The sequence below is a fragment of the Patiria miniata genome, unplaced genomic scaffold (assembly GCF_015706575.1).
Source record: "Patiria miniata isolate m_02_andy unplaced genomic scaffold, ASM1570657v1 HiC_scaffold_3, whole genome shotgun sequence".
Classification (NCBI taxonomy): domain Eukaryota; kingdom Metazoa; phylum Echinodermata; class Asteroidea; order Valvatida; family Asterinidae; genus Patiria; species Patiria miniata.
In genome coordinates, this window is record NW_024037069.1 from 24,697,174 (window position 1) to 24,720,721 (window position 23,548).

The 23,548-nt window shown below is 41.4% G+C and overlaps 1 protein-coding gene across 1 annotated transcript in view; it reads left to right on the forward strand.

Annotated features, from left to right (window-relative positions):
- Window positions 1–23,244, forward strand: part of LOC119736577 — a 73,719-nt gene extending 50,475 nt beyond the window's left edge. The window contains exons 47-67 of the mRNA XM_038210593.1: window positions 212–334; window positions 864–998; window positions 1,245–1,367; window positions 2,325–2,450; window positions 3,048–3,182; window positions 4,210–4,377; window positions 5,414–5,569; window positions 6,489–6,608; window positions 7,056–7,301; window positions 7,514–7,771; window positions 13,090–13,353; window positions 13,670–13,927; window positions 14,803–15,066; window positions 15,804–16,061; window positions 16,496–16,753; window positions 17,417–17,665; window positions 18,267–18,362; window positions 19,976–20,014; window positions 20,563–20,667; window positions 21,612–21,749; window positions 22,503–23,244. Of these exons, the coding sequence (XP_038066521.1) occupies window positions 212–334; window positions 864–998; window positions 1,245–1,367; window positions 2,325–2,450; window positions 3,048–3,182; window positions 4,210–4,377; window positions 5,414–5,569; window positions 6,489–6,608; window positions 7,056–7,301; window positions 7,514–7,771; window positions 13,090–13,353; window positions 13,670–13,927; window positions 14,803–15,066; window positions 15,804–16,061; window positions 16,496–16,753; window positions 17,417–17,665; window positions 18,267–18,362; window positions 19,976–20,014; window positions 20,563–20,667; window positions 21,612–21,749; window positions 22,503–22,711 (3,728 nt within the window). The 3' untranslated portion in view covers window positions 22,712–23,244. The remainder of the gene's footprint in view (window positions 1–211; window positions 335–863; window positions 999–1,244; window positions 1,368–2,324; window positions 2,451–3,047; window positions 3,183–4,209; window positions 4,378–5,413; window positions 5,570–6,488; window positions 6,609–7,055; window positions 7,302–7,513; window positions 7,772–13,089; window positions 13,354–13,669; window positions 13,928–14,802; window positions 15,067–15,803; window positions 16,062–16,495; window positions 16,754–17,416; window positions 17,666–18,266; window positions 18,363–19,975; window positions 20,015–20,562; window positions 20,668–21,611; window positions 21,750–22,502) is intronic.
- Window positions 23,245–23,548: the final 304 nt, after the last annotated feature.

Genomic DNA, 23,548 nt, shown 5'->3' on the forward strand with positions numbered 1-23,548 from the left:
CAACAAAATTGTACACACAATTTCAAAAAATTTGTGACAGAAAACAAGAAAGATGTAGTGACGTAAAAGAAAATGCTCAGATGTTTTAACATATCTCTTCGTCTTTACAAATTGAATATGAAAAAACAAGAAACTTGAATGTTTTATAACCAGTTCGTTATTTTGAATTGTTGAATATTCAGCATTGTCTTCCTTTACATTCACCCATCAGCTGCGAGCAGTTGTGTCAATCACCAGTGCAACAACGGAGGTGTATGCACCGTCAGCCCGAACAACTGTCAGCAGTACACTTGCATATGCCCCTCCTGCTTTGAGGGCCAATATTGCCAGACAGGTGAGGAAGTTGCTCATATTTTTTTACAGACTCGTCATACTTTTCTGCGGCTTTGATTCGTATTAATGATCACTTGATTTCAGCGTATTTAAAATGAGTTGTACAAGCCGTGTGCATAAGTCATATATCAAGAGCATTTGAGGTTTTTCTGCATTTTTACCCTTTAGTCCCTATAACGCCCAAAACTGCCCTGCCTATTACTCACTGTAGCACCCGAAACCGCCGGAACACTCTATTGATTCTTTGGTGAATTGGTGAATAACACAATTTAATACAATGTAGTACAGATGCTATTGGGCAAACTGTTCTATTACCACAGGTGAATCCGAACACAATTGATCGCAATAAGGTGCCGAAATAATTTTATATCCACTTACCCTTTCCGCAATGCCCACTTGAACGTGAGAAAAGAAAGTTGCCACAAAAAGGCAAGTTTTCTGTGAGAACTTTCAGCTTAGTTGTACATCCCCTCCCCAACATACAGTCATTGTGCATTTACTGGGTGGTTCTTGTCTCCATTTGTCTACAGCCATCAATCCCTGTCAGAATCATAACTGTCAAAATGGCGGGCAGTGTCGCCCTGTCGTATCGTCCTCGGCCTTTTCCTGCACGGAGTACGTCTGCGAGTGCTCGCCTTGCTTCATGGGGGAATTTTGCATCCAGCGTAAGTCTTAAAGAGACTCGACTGTGTGGTTCTCAACTCATGTTTGAAATTAGTAAAGGCTATTCACAACACAGCAAAGCTGTCTGTGGCAGTACAAGTCCACAAGTTATATGTCATGATAAGAAGATAACATTATTTTGTCTAGTCGATAAAAACCTGAACTATATTTAGTTTGTGCGTTTGGCTGAAGAATTACATAACCTCCTAACATTTAAGAAAATTCTGATTTTTTTTCTCGTCCAACAGCACGTAATGCTTGCCAGCCCAACCCATGCAGTAATGGCGGCCTGTGTTCAACACTCCCAGACTCCTGTTTCTCCTATTCCTGTCAGTGCAGCGGCTGCTTCACTGGTTATAACTGCGAAGTTGGTCAGTTTTGGAAAGAATTTTCCATTTTTTATCAGAAACCTCAGGTCATGTCCTCAGGTCATGTCCTTGAGTTCATGTCCTTAGGTTATGTACCTCAGGTTATGTCCACAGGTCATGTCCTCAGGTCACGTCCTCGGGTCATGTCCGTAAGTCATATTAGGTCGCGTCCTCGGGTCGTACGTGTCTTCAGTTCATGTTGTGCATCAAGTAGGCAAACACTATATGACATTCAAACAACCATGATTTGAAAAGACAATTATGAAAATGATCTTTTGATAAGCATAATTTATAAATACCTGAAACAGTTTTCCCATTGGTCGAGAGCTCGTCACATGGGTGGTTTTAAACCGCAGGTAAAACACCATTGCGTTCTGCACCACATCGTGCAGTAAGTGCCGTACGCGTGCCAATTTTCATATTAGGCGATTTTTAACTCTACGTGTGTGAGGCATTTACACATGATCAGAGGGGAGTTCAAAACACATGAAGTAAAATAATTAAAAAAAAAACTTGTTGAAATTTTTGACATATGTTGACTTTTTGACCAAAAAATGATTGGGAATAAATATGTGCTTGGCTGGTATTAAACAAGTAGGTTAACCTACTAAGGGCCTGGTCACAGATAATGTCCCTTGCCTTCAGCACGGGTCATTATCAACAACCAGGCCCCTTGCCAGTTTAAATGAACTTGTTTAATGCCGGTGTAGCGTGAATATCCGACTCCATGAAATGTGGACTCATTGGTAGTACTGCGCACGCGTGAGTACGATACCATGCTATTTTTAGGATCGTTTCGGGAGAGTGACCTGTCACGTGGGAGGGATCAACCAATAGTAGGGAAATAGGGGTCCGATTTTCATAGGAGTTGGATTTTCATGTGACACCGGCCAAGCACATATTTCCTTAGTAAAGAAATATAGTCAGAGTTTGATTTATGCATTTTTTCCTTTTTTCCAGCTGTGGCTTCACCTTGCCAAACTAATCCATGTTTGAATGGCGGGCAGTGTATGGTAGTCACAGGAATCTGTACAACGTATACATGTCAGTGCCCATCCACTCACAACGGAGTCCACTGTGGACTATGTAAGCACAAATCATTTCTCTTCAGAATTTAACTCCACACAGCCCTTAGAAACAGGGTTCCAGTACAAATGTTGCATATCTATAGAATGAGAGCCGTCAACTATGGTATCACTAAAATCTTTAAAGAGTAAAGTGGTAAGGTCTGTCATGAGCCAATGTGGCCATTAGGCCAGCGTTTATCTCCGGTTTCAGTAGCATGAAACAACTGAGGATATTTCTATTCCCCCTGGATGGGATGCTAGTCCATGGCAGGTTACTCCCCAGCTAATGCCGGTACCCATTTATACTCCTGGGTGGAGAGAGGCAAGTTGGGGTGAAGTGGCTTGCCCAAGGACGCAACACATAGCCAGCAGTTACATTCCAACCCCTGACCCTCTGATTGTTCAATCGCTGACTAATTTTATCGCTGACTCAATACCCCCCCCTTTAAATTAACTCGCGCTCGAGCATTTACATGAACATTTAACTTGAACGTTAGCCCTCATGCAGTGCTAATTCCATAAAATCTTGTTGAATTTGTGATGGGGAAAAAAAAAATGTACTTCGAAATGTGTAGTTTTTGGCACGTCTTTTTTTTTCTTTGACATATCCCCACAGTGGTGATTGTGAGTTCCAATGCCTGCACCAGCTCCCCATGTCTAAATGGTGGTAATTGCCTGACTATGGACGGATCCTACTATATCTGCCTCTGCACCACAGAGTATGTCGGCCAAAACTGCCAGTATTTAAGAGGTATGTTTACGGGAATTTTTATCCAGAGGTTCTAGTTGTAAGTGGCTTTAGCCCAATTTCATGAAGGTGCTAAATAAAGAATATTGCTTTAGATTTTTTTCTGTGCCAAAAAATGAGCTGAGTACCAGTCACAAGTAGGGTACATCCAATGGCAATTTGGTTGGTAACCTGATATTGCTATGCAAATGGATTCTGCGCTAAACAAATGTACATGTATATACCAAGCAGCTCCACATAATGGGCCCTTGAATTGTGTTGGCTGGGAGGATTTTGTTGGGCATAAGTTCCATCCACTTTCTTAAGAAAACACTCCGGATGCTGTACCTCTTCAGAGTATAAAAATCAGCACTTATGGGAATGCAAAATGAATTTGACGTCACGAAATATTCACGGCAATATTTGTCTGAGCTTAAACTTTTGGCAGATTTTCAAGGTTAATATTTATTTTGATGTGACAAGTTCACATTGGCATTAATGCCAAGTATCAATTAGCCATAGAGCAACAGCATCAGAGTTCACGCAAACTAGTTTTTTTTCTTCTAAAATCCTAAGTTGCTTAAAATTTGTGCAGCAAAGTTTTCTGAAAAGGGTAGAATTCTGCAGAGTTTGTGGCCTACAGAACCATTTATGGCTAGCTGGGTTCACTCTGGGTAACAGTCACTATCCTATGTACTGTATTCTTTTTAGTTTTCTCTGTAAAGATTGGTTCATACTCAGTGCAAAAGCGAATGCAAACGTGAATTTGTGTGACATCAGGCCATGTTTTCGCGCTGCAAATTCACAAAAACGTTGGACACATTTGAATGTTTCGTGACGTTGAACACGGCGATTGTTTCATGACGTCAAGTTGGCATTGCATTCGCGTGAATTACAAACTGGCCTTAATCGGGGAGGTCTGTTTTCAGATTTCACATTATTCTGTGAAGCAGTACAGAAAAAGTGAGGAGAAAAATGCATCACTCAGTGTTTAACTTCTTTCTTTCCAACAAAGAAGTAAAATGCAACCTTTTTTTATTCATTGCGGTAGCCAATACCCCTGCAGCAGTCAATGCTTGTGCAACATCACCGTGTGCGAATGGCGCCATTTGCATCAACAGTTACAACAGCAACAGCAACGCCATCTTTGGCACTAGTCAGACCTATTCCTGCATCTGCACCAACGGCTTCACTGGTGTCAACTGTGGATCACGTTCAGGTAAGAACCTACAAGTCAATACCTAGTCCATTTTTTGTTAAACAAAAATCCATGAAATTAGGCAAAATGTTCGGAATCTGTCCAAAGGGAATAACTCTTGTATTGATAGAAACAAGCATGCTCCTTGCGATGCTTATAGCTTACTGTCTCTGTGATAATGGACAAAGGTGCCATGTAAGCAACAACAAAAAATGATGTTTGGCCTAGGCTGCTATTAAAAGTCTATGAACAGGCAGGATTTAAAAAGATGTAAAGTAGATATAAAGCATAGAATCCTTTTTTTTTCAATATATATGTTTCCATCAATTTTTGACAGGAAACAGGAGCAAAAGTTTAGGGAAAAAATGTTTATAATCAGTGTCTTAGTGGAGTCACAAGTCCTTTCATAATTCCAGTCACAATTAATGGGATGAACACTGACAAAGGAATGCTTTTGGAACTTTGTTTGAATAGCTAGTGACTTGACTTGAGACTGAAAACATTGTGATGGACTTGTGATGGACTTGTGATGGACTCGTGATGGACTTGTGATGGACTTGTGATGGACTTGTGATGGACTCGTGATGGACTTGTAATGGACTTGTGATGGACTTGTGATGGACTCGTGATGGACTCGTGATGGACTTGTGATGGACTCCTGATGGACTCGTGATGGACTTGTGATGGACTCGTGGTGGACTTGACTATCACTGTCTATAATTTCACCTTGGTTATAAATATCATGCCTGCTGATTTATATGATGTTCAAGAAATGGCAGAAATCTTTGGCCAATGGGGAAACGCTTCTAGCATTGAAATGTCTCCTTTTCTTTAGATAGGAAAGTGTGCACAGTACCCCCTCAACGGAGGTGAAGAGAGAGTGTGTGTCCAACACTCAGAGCTAACATGAGTGTGGTCACCAAGGGTCATCTACTGTATATGGATGAATGTTGTCGTCCTCATCAGATATTAAAAAACAACAAAAAGCAAAAGCTCTGCTTTAAATTTTGAGAATAGTCAGTAATGACAACTCACTTTTCCATGTATCTCTCTACAGTCACCCTACCTTTGCTGGGCATCTGTGAGCTGGGAACCAAGCCAGCCTGCCAGCGCGGCGCATCCTGCTCCAATATGTACCACAACTTTGACCAGGACGTGGATTACATCTGCAACTGCCCCAACGGATGGACCGGTCACAACTGTGAACTCCAAGGTAGGAACACTCAAGAACAAATGTCATTGTAATTTTACAATGGGGAGCCGCCAACATTGGTCTGGTTATCAGTTGGTAGAGCACCGTTATGGCAATCCGGAGGTAGCAGGTTCAAACCCTGCTCCAGTCAATTTCTTTGTTCAACTTTAAACAAATGTATATTAGAATCATTTTGTTTAATTGGAATCATTTGGTATAGTTTTTCATAACCTTTGTAAAATTTCCCTTTTCAATACAAAATGTTGATTGGTCATTTGTACCCATTTCACACTAGCATTTCAGAACCCTTCCAAATCAAAATATGATAGGATTGACGAATTGTCTCTAGTCGACCCAAGTCACAACTTAAGACACACTTGTTTAATGCTTTCAGAAGCGCATAGAGACCTTTTTTGTGTATATTGCGCTATGTAAGAATTGTTTATTATTATTATTATTAAAAGTTGATTCAGCACATCTCTGGCGTGCAAGTCTGAAGCCAGTGTTTAAATCTCGTTTTGACATTTCCGTAAATATATGCTGTCTTGTCCTTGGCAGTACACTATAAACTGTGAAAAGTCTCACATTTTGTTTGTCCAGAAAAAAGTGTCATCGGACGTTTCACCTAATGTCATTCGTAAACAGCAACTTGCAAGCAAACTAGGAAGATATCCATTAATTCAATTTTAATGTCACTATTATTGACGTTTTATTGTTTATGTTTTGAATAAAGTTGATATTTTACAGTAAATGCCACTATAACGAACATGATGAAGTCTAAAAATGTTTGCTACAGCTGTCGTTCGTTATAAAGATTGTACGTTATAATAGAATGTAATTTTTTGGGAGTCAAAGGGGATGTTTGTTTCAGCCAAACAGTGTTCAATATAGCTGCGTTTGACTGTACCACTTGATTTATTTACGTTGTTACCACTTTCAGAGCGAGATGTATGCTTCAGTGGACCCTGTCAAAATGGCGGCCAGTGCCAAATTGGACAGAACTCCTTCTCCTGTACATGCCCTAGTGGGTTTACTGGCCTGCGATGTGAAAACGCTCAAGGTGTGTTGATCTTCTGAATTGAACATCTCCAAATTCATCTTTGCAGTCTTTGTCAAGCATTGTGGTTTCAGAGATGATTGTCTTATGATTGGGTTTACATATAGAATATTATGGTAGACCCACCATACAGCTATATTAAATTACTAGAGCCCTGAGTGATGCATGCTGGGAGCATCCATGTTTGTGCACAAACCTATAAAAACCTCAAATTTTGCACAGCTACAGTACGGCTGTTTGCATATTTGCGTTTGGATTCTAAACAGGTGCGTTATTGAAGCCAATACGCTCAAAAATGAAATGCACAATCAGTAAATGAGCGTTATGTTTTGCTCTGCGCAAACAACGCAAATGTGTGCTCGTATCCTCTGCAGATGACATTTGCAGGAAATTGTTCCCACATTGTGCGCAGTCGGCCAGTTTATTTTCTTTTCCTCGTTGGGTTTGCAGTTGACACACAGTCGCCCGTCATCAACGGCTGCCCGAACGACATCAGCCAGACGACCTCTAACCCTAACGGCCAGTCCGTCTTTTGGACTCCACCCACCGCTACCGACAACGCCGGGGTGCCGACAATCCTCTTCCAGTCTCACAGCCCGGGCGCCCAGTTCCCTGCCACGACCTCCCTGGTCACTTACATTTTCGTCGATAATTCGCTCAACTTTGCCAGCTGCCAGTTTTACGTGACCCTGACAGGTAAATGACTGACACTGGATGATATCTATTTGAATAATTCAAGTTCTTCTTTTCTCTTCTTTGGGATACTTTGATTCCACACAAGTTCCAAATTTTGAGACTCGGTACTTGGTAACCGGTATCAGGTATAGCGTTACAGATAAAAAATTTGAGATGGCTTCTGTTTTTGAAGTATTTAATATTTATTTTCAACCTTTCTTTTTGTAACCCAGCGGTCAGTTTTGACAACACGGCCCCGGTCATCAGCGGTTGTCCCTTTGGGCAGACAGTGACTGCCCCCTCTGGCAGCACATCGGCCATCGTCACCTGGAATGAGCCCACGGCCAGCGACAACTCTGGACAGCCGCCGCAGCTGAAGCGTTCCCATGCTCCCGGCACCACCTTCTCACTTGGATACACTGCGGTTACGTATGAGTTCAGGGATGCGACAGGGAACCAGGCAACTTGCACTTTCCTGATCTACGTTGTAGGTGGGTAACCAATCTTTGGCCGGACAATCTATTTGACTCTAGTGAACATTTTTTGTTTTTAAATTCAGTTGGTACTTCTGACCAAAAGAGACGCACATGTTGACAACCGATTTTTGGAGTTGAAGACATCAATGAGCAAAATAATTAAACTAATATCAATATAAATTGCCTTCCATACTAAAAGTAATGTTCAAGCATCACAAGTATTACAATAAAACTAAATCTGAAAAATTAAACAAAAAGCAATTAATTAAAAGACAAATTTTGTTTTAATTGTTAAAAAGGTGACTTTAAAGACAGGATTTAAATCTCAACGGTACTCAAAATGAAGTGCAGTCAGTAGACTCAAGAAACGGGAAGCAAACATTGAAAAAGATCTGTTGCATCAGTGAGCTGTTTTGCTCCGGAGGTTGTAGAGTGTTAAACATGCCCAGTGGATTATTGAAGATTAAGGAGATCATTTAAATAATCTGGTGTCGTACATGTTAAGATCTTTTAAATCATACAAAGAATTTAAAAACTCCCAACATTTTTAACTGGACGCCAGTGCAAACTTGTCAAAACCAGGGTTATGCGCTCTGATTTCTTTGTCCTAGTTACAAGGCAAGCATTTGAAATCTTAGTTACCTTGATAACAAAATGCACGTCAGAATTCCGTTGTGGGAATTTAATGACAGGTAGTTTGCAAGAATTAGCTGCATGAGCCTAGACATAGTCAGGGAAAAGTTATTCTTGTATTTAGTAGAAAATGACATGTTTCCATGGAGTTTTATAGATTTGATTGGAATAATGAAGTTAGTTGAGCATTTAGACAGTGTTAGAAAGTTTTGCCTGAATAGGCTAAGTATGTAAGCAAAAGAGGGTGATGTCATGACGCCAATTTCTGGGTTCAAGCAGTAGCAAAAGTCACATGTGGTTATTTTAATTTTAATGTACCGGTAAATCTAAAATCCGACGATTCAAGATTGTAAAAATCTAATTTGTGAATGACAGCTTCAGGCGTGAGATTTGTCAGGATTGTTTTCCTGATTTCATGATTTTTTGCAAAATTATTGCCGATTTCAGGTGTTTTTTTTTAAGAATCCCTTTTGAAATCTGGAATTCTTGAGGTTGAACTGTAAAAGTGTTTTGACGTTAATGTTTACAGGCCAATAGAATAAAAGAAACTGGTATGTTAGGGGGCATATTTATACAAACATAAAAACCATACAGACCCTACGTTGCTCTGGGGCCTTCAGCGACTCTGCCGAATATTTTCGTAGATTTTTCATTTTCTCCCAATCTCACCCCTGCAGCTGTTGAACTTGTAAAGGCTTAAATGACCTTTGATTCTTGTCTGCTACTGGTTTAGTAGGCCTACTTCCCAAAGTTACAGCCCCTTCGTATGCTAAAAAAATGAGGCCTAACGTTTGGCCTATTCCATTTGCCATTTGCCATTTGCCATTTATAATTTTCAAAAAATTAATGCTTGGAACAACCATTGAGGTGGGAACACAACATATTTACTTTGACTTTGACTTTACTTGACTTTATTTCCATCCAAGATAGGTACATATCTACAATAATTAGCCACTGTATTATTATTATACAAAACTATATCAAAGTAAACCAAAGTTTGTGGTGTTAAGAAATATAAAGTAGGGATGGAGGGGACCCGCAAGAAGCAAGGCTTGTCGAGTGCGAGTCCCCTGTAAAACATTAACAAGGAATTAAATGGTAAACAAATACATAACAAGGACAAGACTGGTGAACCAAGGGTGAAATTTAAAATTTACATTAACGCAAATGCTAGGTTCTTAAAAATATATATGAACAACCAACCACAACAATTCGTTAAAATGATTGATAAGCACATGAGCTACAACAATTAATTGATTATAAAACATAAATATTTGAAGAGAATCAGAAAGATATTCTTTTTTTTATGAGCAAGAGTACTTGTTGAGAATTAACTGTTTAAATTTAGGCTTAAAGTTTGAAACAGATGCTAATCCTTGTAAGGATTTATCTAACGAATTCCAAAATCTGGGTCCTTCAAATTTAATCCTTTTTTGGCAAGGGAAGTTCAGATAATCGGTAAGTGAAACTGAGATGATTGACGGGTAAAATATGCATGAACATCATTATTTCTGGAAAACATTTGGATGAGGCAGGTTGTATCAAGTCCACTATTATTGTTCAAAAATTTCGGTTAAGGTCCTAACTTAAATTGTGTAGGCCTAGGCCTAGCCCAGGTTGGACTCCTCCGTTGTGTATGTATGCGACAGAGTCCAGGGTATGAACTTCTGCTGCCATAGTGTAAAAAATTACAACAAATGTTTTTCATATCCGTTGGCGACGTGTTTACCGAAAATAAATTGCAGAGCCATGCTTTTGTTGTAAACACCTCAGTACGAACTTCTCGTGTGAAGACTTACACGCTCGTATGCAACACAGTTGCTATGCGGGGCGTGCATACATGGGCGTAAGTCTTCACACGACATGTTCGTACCCAGGATGTTTACGACAAAATAGTGGATCTGCGATTTATTTTTGGTAAACACGTCGCCCAAGGACATACGCCTAATTACTTTTTTCTAAACCAAGCTTCTTCGTATTAACTAAATAAGGTGTTTCACGGTGCGCCATCTCGCAGACGGGGCAAATTTACATGCGTTGCTGTGTACGCATCGGCAGTCAAAAACTTTTGCGCTTCCAAGTCATCATGCTTTCATTCCAAAATGCGCCCGTGTCTAGCAACGCGTGTTCTTTTTGCCCCAGATCAAGATGGGGCATAATTACCGTGAAACACCTTATTCTGGACACAAGGAATATGTAAACGAAATTATAGCTTCCTCCATCAGGTAAAAATGTGAAAAAAATTTGTCATAATTTATTCTCTATGGCAGCAGAAGTTCATACCCTGGACGTCAGTGGTAATGAAGTCAGTCATCATCCAACCTGGGCTAGGCCTAGCCCAGGTTGGACGACGTCTTAATTGCATTACGACTGACGTCCAGGGTATAACTTCTACCACCATAGCGAAAAAAAGTATAACACATTTTTTTCATATTTCAGGAAGCTGAAATTTCGCTTACATATTTCTTGTGTCCAGAATGGTGCCTGCCCTGGGTTTAGAAAAGGCAAATATGTCTGCGGGCGGCGTGTTTACCGAAAATAAACTGCAAGTTCTACGCTTTCGTTGGAAACATTTTCAGTACGAACTCTCTGCGTGAACACGCTGTTTGCTGCGGTGGCGGCAGCGTACGTGCTAGGTGTGCATGCACGCACGCACGTAATCTTCACACGGGAAGTTCGTACTGAAACTGTTTTCAACGAAAGCGTGAAAGTTTTGGTAAACACGCCACCCCCGAAAATATTTGCCTTTTCTAAACCCAGCGCAGGCACAATTCTGCATGGACACAAGGAATATGTAAGCGAAATTTCAGCTTCCTCCGTCAGGTAAAAAGTATGCAAAAGAAGTGTTATAATTTTGTTCGCTATGGCAGGAGAGATTCATACCCTGGACTCCGTTGCTTACACGGAGTCCAACCTGGGCTGGGGGCTAGGCCAGGCCTAGCACCACTATAAATCATACAATTTAGGGACCTAGGCCTACATCAACTTAGCTATGAAAGTCACATGATTTAAAGACTTACCGGTGACATTAATCATTGAATTTGTTTTAATATCTCTTGACATTTCTTGAAAAAGTTTGCTTTGACTAGTTTGACGCCAAGTGTAAGACATGTTATATCATTAACTTGAAATTTTGTGTCTGAAGAGGGCAGCAAACAGCTTTTTTTGAAAAGAATGTATTTATCACAAGAGGGCAGCAAACATTTTTACCTGTCACTTTGAATGTCAACAGAGGGCAGCAAAGACAATTTTAAAATTGTCCATGTCAACAGAGGGCAGCAAACACTTTCTGCATGTCACATACAATTTCAACAGAGGGCAGCAAACATTGCAATCAAAACATTTTGTGTCATTAGAGGGCAGCAAACAAGTTTGCTTTTTTTTAACCTTTTGTCAACAGAGGGCAGCAAACTTTTTGGTTTCCAAATTTCTATGTCAACAGAGGGCAGCAAATATTTTGCCTTCAACAAATTTCATGTCAACAGAGGGCAGCAAATATTTTCATGTTTAATTCTGTCACCAACAGAGGGCAGCAAACATTGTTACTGATGTAATAAATTCTTGGCATTGACAACATGGTACTTTATTGATTTTCCCTTTTAAAATAATATTATTTTGATTTAAAATTATGAGCAGACTGTAACACTTTTGTGAATAAGTCCATACTCGGCCACAACTTTACCTATCGCTATAAACACATCAATTTTCACCTTACCTTGTGATTTCACCCATAATAAGACCAAGAGGAATTCCAGGAAGCTGTGTTAACGCGAAAAAGAATTAGGCAAAATGTGTTTTTAGAGCCCATTTTGGATGCACACGTTGTGCGGAACTAAGTTGAAGCAGCCGGTCAAAACTGATTAAGTGGCTGACAGACAGCGGTACGTCATATGCATGACATCAACAACCATGACGTCGCATGAGCCGGCCAATGATAGTGAATGTCATTATGAATATTTATTTTCTCATGAATATTTAGTTTATTTCAATGGCTACTTCAAATACGTCCAAAGAATGATTATTGCAACAGCGATCGTGCGCAGCCTAGCGGTTAAGAGTCTCGTGTTGCAAGCAAGAGGCCGAGGTTCGAATCTCGATGAAGTAAGTGACTGATAAATAAATAGAAATAAAGGAAAGGAGAGGGTGAGAGTAGAGGAGGAAAAGTGGAGGGAATAACCTTAAAGGCTACAACTTTTGGCGCTTGAAAGTTAATTGGAAAAAAGTTGTGGCCGAGTACGGAAATTTTTCCATAAGTCTCGTTTTGTAGCCTACTAAGTTTCTTAATCTTGGGATTTTTTAAGAAGAGATTTACGCGTGTTTGATTCAGAAGCAGTCGCAAAGTTATCGGACCCTTTTTAGTCTTTTTTCAGTCCAAGGTTAAGGTATCGGCCCCTCTTTCAATTTAGTTTCGCAATCTTCTTTCGATGCTTCTGACCTTATCTGTGTGTAATTTTGAATTTGCAGGCCCTTTTGGTTCTTTTGATATTGAGTTTGTATTTTTGGGTAGCATATTTGATTTTCTTTTCAATTTTCTTGTTCAGTTAGTTGATGCAATGGCCCATGCCAATGAACACAGATTTGTACATTCAGTGTGCATCATTTGCATGCTGCGTGAGTGTTGTCATTGTAATTTTTTCTCCAAAACTTTTTGTTACCTTTGACACTAAACATGGTGACTTCTTAATTCACTCTTTGATCAGGAGCCGGAATTACCGACACTATCCCACCCACGGTCAGTGGGTGCACGGCCGCTGCTACCACAGTCACTGCTGGTGTCTCACAAACATCTGCCCAGGTCTTCTGGAATGAGCCGACAGCGACAGACAACTCTGGCCAACAGGTGTCTTTGACCAGGACCCATCGCCCAGGGGATACATTCTCATTGGGTCAGACAACCGTCACGTACACCTTCACGGATAACGCTGGCAACCGGGCAATTTGCTCGTTCAGTATCACTGTCCAAAGTGAGTGTCTTTTATTGAAGATTGGTAGCTATGGCAAAACCAATAAATTCATATTCCTTTTTATGTCTTTAAATGACTTCCCCCCTCCTTTTTTTGTGAAGTTTTATTGAATCATAGAAGAACTTTCTATCAACCAATTCATTTATTCAAATTTGAGGGGAAGGGTCACCTTGGAACATGTATCTTGGTCACATGGTCTGTATATAGCTCTGGGGGTCACATGTCCTTATCTTTAGCTTGACTTGATCTTGGTCTTCACAGTGGATGGCCTGTCTTTTTACTGAATTTAATCATGAACTGGTCCGTACCTCTTCAGGTCAGGGTTCGACTGGTGTGGTAGTCAGCAACTGCCCCAGCCAAGGGGTGACAGTCACTGCACCCCAGGGGGCTGCGCAAAGCTCAGTCACCTGGCAAGAACCCACGGCGACGGACGGCTTTGGGCAAGCAGTCACTAACGTCATCCGCTCCCACGTGCCAGGCCAACTGTTCGCCATCGGTCAGACTCAGGTCACCTACCAGTTTGTCTCGACCTCTGGGAGCCAGGGATTGTGCAGCTTCACAGTGACTGTCAATGGTGAGAACAGTTTCCACAGACTGTGTTCGTATATTATATTTTGTGATAAATGTCGTTCTTTTTTAAACTAAGGGTTCTTCAGCAGTTCGCATGCAATGAAGATGAGAATCCCAAAAAGTCTAGACACAGAAGATGATAAAAAATGCTCATTTGTAGTGATGGAAGGAATATCTGGCAATGACAATCTCGGGAAAACCCTGAGAATCAAGCAAGGAATGAGATCCCAATCCATATGTCCGCCTGAGCATTGCAAATGTGGAAGGCGAGGAAAGTAACACTACAACAACCCAATTCCTCAAAATCATATTGGAGGACACAAGTTGATTATTTCCTTTTCCTGACATAGAATGAGTTGTTGTGAATTTTTGTGATCTCTAAAAGACCGAGCCATTAAGCCCCTGGAAAGTCCACAAGCACCTATGGCAGCAGCTGCAGCCACTTCCCATAGACCTGGTGTTATTTCCAGCCGTAGCCAAGAAATTTGGTCGCGGCCATGGAAAACAAGTATTTCTTAGACAAAAAACGAGTAATTTCATTCAAGATTAGGTTTTGCCCTTCACCGACGTATAAACACTGTATACTCAGTGTGTTACCTCCCGAGTGAAAGTGAGAAAAAAATCACTTGGTCGGGACTCGAACCCACAACCTCCTGCTTTCTAGTGCAGATGTCTTACCACTCGACCAACCAGCTTGCAGGGGTCAGCTGGCTGGTTTGAATCTGACGTAGCAGCGGGTACCGCAATGAAACTATTCATAAGATGGAATTTGCATTGAGGAGATGTAAATTCAATATTAGGTTTTGCCCGCCACCGACGTATAAACACTGTATGCTCGGTGTGTAATATGTCAATTTCAATTCCTTTAAATTCTTGCAGCCGGTTTCCCAGTTGACAACCAAGCTCCCACTTTCACCGTCCCATGTCCCAACGGGGTAACGGTCAATGCGCCGATAGGCTCCACAACATTTGTCGTCAGCTGGACTCCACCTCAAGCCATCGACAACTCTGGCACTGTCAATACCATCGCCTCGCATGAACCCGGCTCGACATTCATCGTGGGCGCACCAACATCAGTCACTTACAGATTTACCGATCCTTCAGGCAACTTCGTGACCTGCACTTTCACAGTTCTGGTTAGCGGTATGTGCCAGTCATGTGTACTTTAACCCTCCTACGCAAACATATATTCTGTGCCAAGTTGTCCTTTCAGTCAAAATCAATCAAGTGACTGTTTTCAACAGTTAAGAGCTCCCAGCCCCCATTAAGCAGGATTGACTGGCTGGGACTGTTTATGTAACTTGGCACAGCTTTGTTTTGACTGCAGGTGATTGATAAGACAGCCGTGCCTACCTCTTTCCTGCTTTTGTGTGTTGACTGAATTTGACTAGTCTCAGTGCTTGCTTGAAATATGATCTGATTGTTGTGACTTGCCTGTGTAAACGGCATGGCAGGGAAGGAAGATGGGATTTTTGACTGTCTGTGACTGTTCAAACAGTAGGAGTGTCAATGTTTGTAGTGCATTAAATTGCACAGGGTGTCAACCCAAAAATAAAAGAAAAAATAAACAAAATTAATGGATTAGTTTAATTTAACAGACTAGAGATCTGAGCTCAGTTTCTTTTCTTCTTTCGGAGGAGAGAAATGTAATGGATCTTGAGGACTGGTACAGGACGCAAGTGGAGCTCAGATAGAGCCGTCAATTATATCACAGTTTTGCATGGATATTACATTTCGCAAAGTACAAGCAATGGGCACCTGATGCAGTTAAGTGAGCCTGTTGCAATAACCATGCAAATTGGTGACGTAATTGGCGACATCTCCCATTCACGCATCTTTGTTATCTCTATCAAATCAATTTCTCCTTTTTGGCCTTACAGTTGGGTCGCCTGACAACACGCCTCCGACTTACACCAACTGTCCAAGCGACATCACCGTCTCACCCGCTACCGGTGCCACAACGGCGACTGCCAGCTGGCAAGAACCGGTTGGCCAGGACAACTCGGGTGTAGCCCCACAGGTCTTCCGGTCGCATGCCCCTGGGTCTGTGTTTGGACTGGGCTCTACCGCTGTCTCGTATCGCTTTGTGGACGGGTCAGGCAATGAAGCAACGTGTTCTTTCTTTGTGACTGTTGTTGGTAAGATATCTGTTGAGGTTTTTCTTAAGTCTGGTGTGTTTTCAGCGCACTGGTTACCAGTTACTGTTGGGATTGGATTTACAAATTGGTAAATCTAATCAAAACGGTAAAACCAATACAATAATAGTAGTTGTAATACTTCATTGCAGCAAGGGTTCAAATTTAATGTACTGTGGCGGTCTCAGTTGATGTGCCCAGGCCTGCCCTCGTCCGACCAAATGAGCAGCTGTAGAGGCGGCCAGGGCTTCAGGTCCGTTTGGAGGTAGTCTACACCAGGCACTCAAAGCAGCGGCCACACACCGAATGATTAACCTCGGGTGATGGGAAAGGCTGGTAGGTGTGGTAGGCGCGAAAGGTGTGAAGTGAGCATAGCATGCCTGATCCCAACTTCTTTTGCCGAACAACCAACATAATGGATACTATATTTTTTTCAGTCAGCGGAGGGGACAACATCAACCCCGTTCTGACGGGGTGCCCAACCGGTGTCACCGCATACGTGCCAGCAGCTGTCACCAGCGTTCGGGTTACATGGACAGCCCCCACGGCTACCGATAACTCTGGTGTGACGCCCACCGTCACCAGCACCCCAGCCGTCAACACCCTGTTTATGCTGGGAACGACCGTGGTGATCTACACCGCAACCGACACCGCTGGGAACCAGGCCGTCTGCCAATTTGCAGTCAACGTAATCGGTGAGATCATTTTTTTGTTACAGATAATCCATTCCCACCAGTTATGGTTTAAGAAGGCATTGTATTTCCAAAGCCCTCACAAGACTGAGATTTCAGTCTTTCTATAAATTTGGGGCCAAAGTGTGACATTTTTCCTGCCCCTGTGGCCTGTAAGTTTTGTAACTGCTATTAAAAAGGAAACTAATTGTTATCCATTTAATAGCTAGGTTGCTTAGTTCCCGTAATCACCCTTGGAGGAAGAATACATAAAGGACTGCATCTAGAATTACAAAATCATAAATGTTAAAATATCGACCTCAATTTATAGAATAACCGTTATGCAATCACAGTGTCTCCCAGTTATTCTTCCATGTCTGTCAAGTTTGCTCACTTATCAAGATTGGCAAAACACTAAAATATACCAAATTGCTTCATTATAATTTGATAATGCGATAGCAACATTGAATTAAACAAAGAAAATAACTTCTCTGATAACTTCGCTCATAAAACTTGAAACCATATGTGAACCCATTTGTGATGTTCTGAACCTTGACCTCTGAAGGTCCCGGGCTCAAATCCAAATCGAGTCAATTTCTTGGGTTCAAATCCTGCTTTAAGTCAATTTCTTTCAAATCTTAACAAAATCAGTTATGCAGTGATGTTTTGTTGTTCTATCTTCGTCAGTTGACATAATGTCACCGGTTGTCATTGGCTGCCCGGCTACCATCCGGGGAACTCTACCTGCTGGACAATCCAGCATTCCACTTACCTGGAGTGAGCCCACGGCCACCGATAACAGCCAACTGCCTGTCACGCTGAACCGTACGCACGTCCCTGGCGAAGCGTTCGGCTCAGGAACCACCGACGTCATCTACACGTTCAGCGACAGCGTTGGCAACCAGGCTATGTGCACCTTCATGGTCACAGTATCAGGTAATGAGTTTACTGGTTTATGCGCCAAAAGGGGCAACAGCTGTGATGACATGGGCCGTATTCACAAGTTGGCCATTTTTGTTGAGTTCCCTGAACTTATTTCATTAAGTGTTTACTGTTCAATGGGATGGCGCCAGACTATTTATGCAGGCACAATGCAGCATTATTTTACTGTCTTTTTTTTAATCTGGTTTTAAACAGTAGGGAATTTTAAAATTGCAAATTTAAAATTATTTATTGAAGCAGACTGGAATTAATTAGGAATTAACTTGCTTTCGTTTCTCTTCGCAACTTCCAAAAATTAAGATTTCACCTCTCTTTCAATTCAATATGTCCGACTCGTGAATAAGGCCCATGGGAGTGTTTTTTTTTTCATGAATTTAAAAAAAAATTCGGAAATTCATGATGCCATTAAACTGTAGAATATTGTGAAGTTACTATTCTATAAAGGGGGCCGATTTTTTATATCTTTCAAAAGTGAATAACGTTTGTGTTACTAGAAAAATAGCATTATTAAAATGAAATCTACTTTTCTGGGTGAAACTCAAAAAACCACTCGGAGAGTACAACTTTAGCACTCCCGTTTGTTGTTTCTCCACAGCTGATGCGGGCAACAACCCATGCGCAAGCAATCCCTGTCCAGCAGGCATGAGTTGCTTCTACACATCAGATGCGTACCTTTGTATGATTCGAAGTGGTGAGAAATACTGAGTTACTGCCTTACTAACCACTTTGCGCCAGGTTTAGTTTCGCCGAAAATTTCGCAATTTTCAAAAGGCAAAATTTCCCAGCCGAACGCCACAAATACTGATTTGCAATATTGATTTCAACAGTATTTGTACGATATTTCTTGCCGAAACCTCATATGTTTCAATACCATGGGGTGTGCACTGGAGCGTAAATTGTACAACAACAGCCCACACAATGGTCAGACCACGGTTCCGCCTCCAAAGACAACACAGACTTTGTGTGTGTGTACAAAAGGCACGAGGGATAAGCCTGTTTAGACGTCACCCGGAGGTGAGTCGAGGCAATCTTGACGTCTTAATCCGTTAGCCGTGCCTGGGTGCAAAAACAGCCAGCGCGTGTTATCACAGCCTCCGGCGCGAACTGGTAAAGTCGTCACGCTAATCATGACAACATTCGTAAGAGTGTTTTCCAAACCATGGTTTCGTCACCAGATTCGGCTTCAGTCTCCATTTTCCTGAATTCTAGTTCCCAGGCTTGCCAGACTTCAGGTCCACTTGCCAGAAATCCTTTGGTCTGGAGAAAAAAACCAGAAGAGTCATTGATTATATTTTCAACTTCCAGGTCTGGGAAAGTCCTGGAACTTGTAAAAATGATACAAATCAAGGAAAGTCATGGAAGTTCGATAATTTAACATCTGAAATCAGAGATGGAGATGGAGCCAAGTTTTGGAAAATAACAAAAGGTCTGGGCACACTGATGGTTTCAAGTTTGATTGGAGAAGCTATCACATATGGCAGATCTTCGAAGGGTACAGCTCCACAGTACACCAGTAAATAGTTCAAGTGTAATACAGTTTGGGTGATAGTGGAATCCGGCGACCAGAATTACAAGCTTTTACTGTGGAGGTGTCACGCTCACACGCATGCTGCACGCGTTCTTAAAGATGAGGCGCGTGCGCATTTTGGTATTCCTATTGGTCGAAGGATCCCGGAGTGCGTGCGTACTACTTGAGTGTGACTCGCATAAGCCTTGCGCCACCACAGAAAACAGCTGCAGCCGGATTTGTTATAGCCAAATTGTTTTATATGAACGTGTGTTGCTAGTTAGTACGATTGTTACACTGATCATGAATGAGGATTTCTGTAAGAAATCAACTTGGTAATTATTTCAGTTCCGAGCAGTGGGTTTGCCTCATTTTCACCCCTGTCACCGGTTGCGATTTAGCCACGCTCCTTAGACAACCATATGGGATTTTGTACGTTAATTTTCGTTTGTCTCAGATTTTGCACATTCTGCAACCATTTGCATATCTTGTAATTGGACAATATTTCACATGCTGCATTCATGCGATTCTACCGCGATAGGTCAATTGAAGTATGTTCTTCTTATTTCTTTGTTAAGTTTGTGGTTATTGACTGTTAGAACAACCGATCTGGATCGTTTGTAGTTTTCTGTAACAACTACGATGTTTTGCACCATTTCACTTTGAATACAAGAATGCCAAACATTTCACAGGTGCCTATTTCTTGTGCAGTTAAACGGTTGTACAAGATTTCATAATTCACAAGGTTCGGAATTTCCTTTGTAAATAAACACCTTTTTGTCTTTCTGCTTCTGCAGGACGAAAACGAAGGGATGCGATGACTGATGAAGCTGAATGTAAGTAGCTCTGAAAAAAAAAGTTAACTAGTGTCAACAGATAGGCTGTGAGCAAGTACATGTTTGCAAGATAAAAAAAATACATTTCTCCATTTCGCACCACGTTTTCAAATTTTCCCACCAAGATAAAGGGCTGCAAAAGAAAATGCTAATGAGCAAAATTGAGATTTTACAAGATGGAAATTAAATGAAACAGTTCACATACAGAGATTCAAATCATTCCTGGGTGTTTGCAGGTTTTGACAAACTGCCTTGGTCTCACATTCAAGTAGGTAAAATCAGCCGAGACTGGAGGTTAGTTGACTCATTTGTTACGACATCATTTGCATTGATCAGATGGAATTAACACAATTTGCTGTGACACCAAGCAGGTACATCAGATTGCCTACTATAATATACATCACCTTGTCAAATGCAGAGTAAATTTTTACTCCTTTCCATCTGACCATATTGTTTCTGTGTTCCACACTGTATTCTGCCGTGTGTCTGGCTATGCCTACCCTTTCAGTTTAAGGTGCATGTTTTTTTGTCTTCATTTTTTTGGGCAGACTGTCCATGCGAGAATGGCGGTGAATGTGCCCATGTTGACACTGAGCCACCATCCTACTTCTGCATCTGTCCTGTGGGATTCCAGGGAGTTCTCTGCGAGGAGGGTAAGATTTTTTTCCCAAGAAGTTCATGTTTTTTTTATTTGGTTGGGTTTGGTGTTTTGTGTGTCTTGTGTCATTTCGTCATCTTCTTCATCATCTTTCCTGTGCTGAGGACGAGAACAACTTTTATGTGTTTATGGTAACCTGACCTACCTGGATTTTTATTGTGGCAAAATTGCAGACCTCAAACTTTGTATTGGCATATTTGGCTGAAAATGAAAAATACAGTACATTTTGAAAATGATATTAATTAAACCAGTCAAATACACAAAATTAATTTAACTAGTTATTTAAACATTTAAACAGGTTAATGAAACAAAATGCCGTTAAAGGTATGCTTAAGTAAACAAAGTAAAATAAAAGACCAATGGACAAAAAAAAATTGCAAAACAAACTATTTTCCTTCCTACCTACCTACCTGGATAATTTTAGGGCATTATTGTAAACACACATGTTATTTCTCTGCCTAAAGATTGGCCATATGACTTGTGATTTATGTGTGATTGACGTATGATAATATTTGAGAATCTGTGCGCAGTATAAGGGTTTTACTTTGATGAAGAATGTTTGAAGCAGTGAGCAAAACGCTCTCAGATTCCAAACAGGCACTGAATAATGCCATCCCTTCCATAGCCAAGGGCAGAGTAGGTTATTGCTATTGTTATTTAGTGGACTATAGTAGTAGGTTATTGTGGACTGCAGTCATCTAGAATTTGGCCGTGGCGGCAGCTGGTCAGACAGAAATCAGAAAAGGCCAGTTAATGATTGTTTGTTTGCCGGTATCGCTAACAGTGCTGCGATTTTGCAGCACAAGAAGACCGACCTTCTAAACTGTCCGGAATTATGATCATAATTAACCCTTCCCATGTTTCCTTGCCTCACAATTCATTTAGAACTTTTGACTTGGGGGTTTAGTGGTAATTTTTACATCTCCTTTTTTCCCTTAGCTGTCTCCGATGAGTGTGACCCCAACCCTTGCGCTAATAACGGGACTTGTGTAGTCACCGTTGGCAGTGATCCCCTGGCTCAAGACCACTATGCCTGCCTGTGCTCTGATGGCTGGACCGGGCCAAATTGTCGCATCGGTAAGTCAGAAAATCTTCAGTTGGTCAAGTTGAAATCGTGTGACGTTCAACAGACCCTAGTGAACTAACATCAGATATTAAGTTAACAGGATAAGGCATGCCTAGTAAAGACGGTCCAAGAGCTCAACAAACTCTAGTCAATTGATCCAGAAATGGCTATTCGCTGAAAATCTTTTCATTCATGTGGGATGCACAATGGGCCAGATTTGTCCCACTCATTCACATTAACGGGGTAATCCTATATGATAGCACTGCCCGGCTCGTAAAGGGGAGTCAGTGAGTCAGTCAGTCAGTGAGATAGCTACAAAGAAGACACTAGCCTGGCCCTCTGGGACCATTTTTTATTTCTTTAGGTTGTTCAGTCATAATGGAGCCCAGTTAATTGTTTGTCAACAAAACAACAATGAAAGTTAAGAAACGACTCAGAAAGTTTCACCCTCTCCGCCTTAATGCTTTACTCTGGGGTTTACAAGAGACAAAAAGTCATCAACTGTAACCCTTTAAGTAAGATTTGAAACTTTGCATGGTGGTAGTATGAACTAGTGAAGGTTTGCGGTGACACCATGTGGAAATCTCTTTTGAGAAGATGTGTGGTTCTGAAAAAAACTGGTTGTTTGTAAAACTCGATGTTCCGATCAGTATGCTCTGAACGTCTCCAGGAGATGATCTTCTTTACCCTCTACCTTGAATGACTTTAGGCTTTGTAATGGGCAGCTTACCATGACTTTTCAATGTGTCTCTTTTCCCATCCAGCAATGGAGGATGAACTGGTAACCCACACCAGTGACCTGGATGTCATGCATCACCAGCCTGCGTTGCTGGATACCGAGTGGTTTATGGCTGCGCTGACTGCCATGGTAGTCAGCCTGTTCCTGATGTCTCTTATCGCCGTGTTCTGCGTTGCTCGGCGTCAGGTTCTCCCTGCAAGCAAAGCAGACGACGAGATCGCCATTATCCGCTAAGGATCACAGCTCACGAATAAACAAAAATAATTAATCAGTTATAGTGCTTTTAGAAGAGACTTGTTGACATAGTCTACCACTGCATATTTACGTTATTGAGATGTAATGCTGTTGATGTACATATTTTCATTTTTTTTTTTTAAGTTTCATAGATTTGGTTTATTTCTCTCAAACTTCACAAGTCTATGGACTCTGTGCATGAATAGTAGATGGCATATTGTGACCACTTAGAAGCTCGTGAGAGGAGCAAATTGTGCGCACACACTTTTTCGCAAGCATATGGCACAAATTACCCAAAATATGATTCTGAATATGTACAATCCCGCATCATCTTCCCATGTATGTCAGACGTACTGGCGATGTATTAATAAAAGTAATGTAATAATAGGTGCCCTTAAGTAATAATGTGGCGCTTATATAGCGATTTATACCAAAGGTTTCAAAGCGCTTAACAATTATTGCCCCTGTTCATCAGGAATGAGACAATTTTTCTGCAGCAGCTCGAGATCAGCGCAATTCCCAGGAACCCATTTATACTCCTGGGTGAAGAGAGGCAATTGTAGTAAAGTGTCTTGCCCAAGAACACAAGCACCATGTTCCCTGTCAGGATTCGAACCCACGTACCACGGCATGCGAGTCGAACACCGTAACCATTGGACCACAGCGCCCCTCAGTTCCTCCGAACTCTCTCTTTGTAACTGATTGAGGGGGTAGTTGCGCATAGAGTTCATAATTAAGATGGAGATCCCTTTTCTGAGTTAAGGCCATCTCTTGCATTCCTGCAGTTCTCTGACATAAGTGGTCCACGCTTCTGATAAAAGTATACATTGGTTGTTT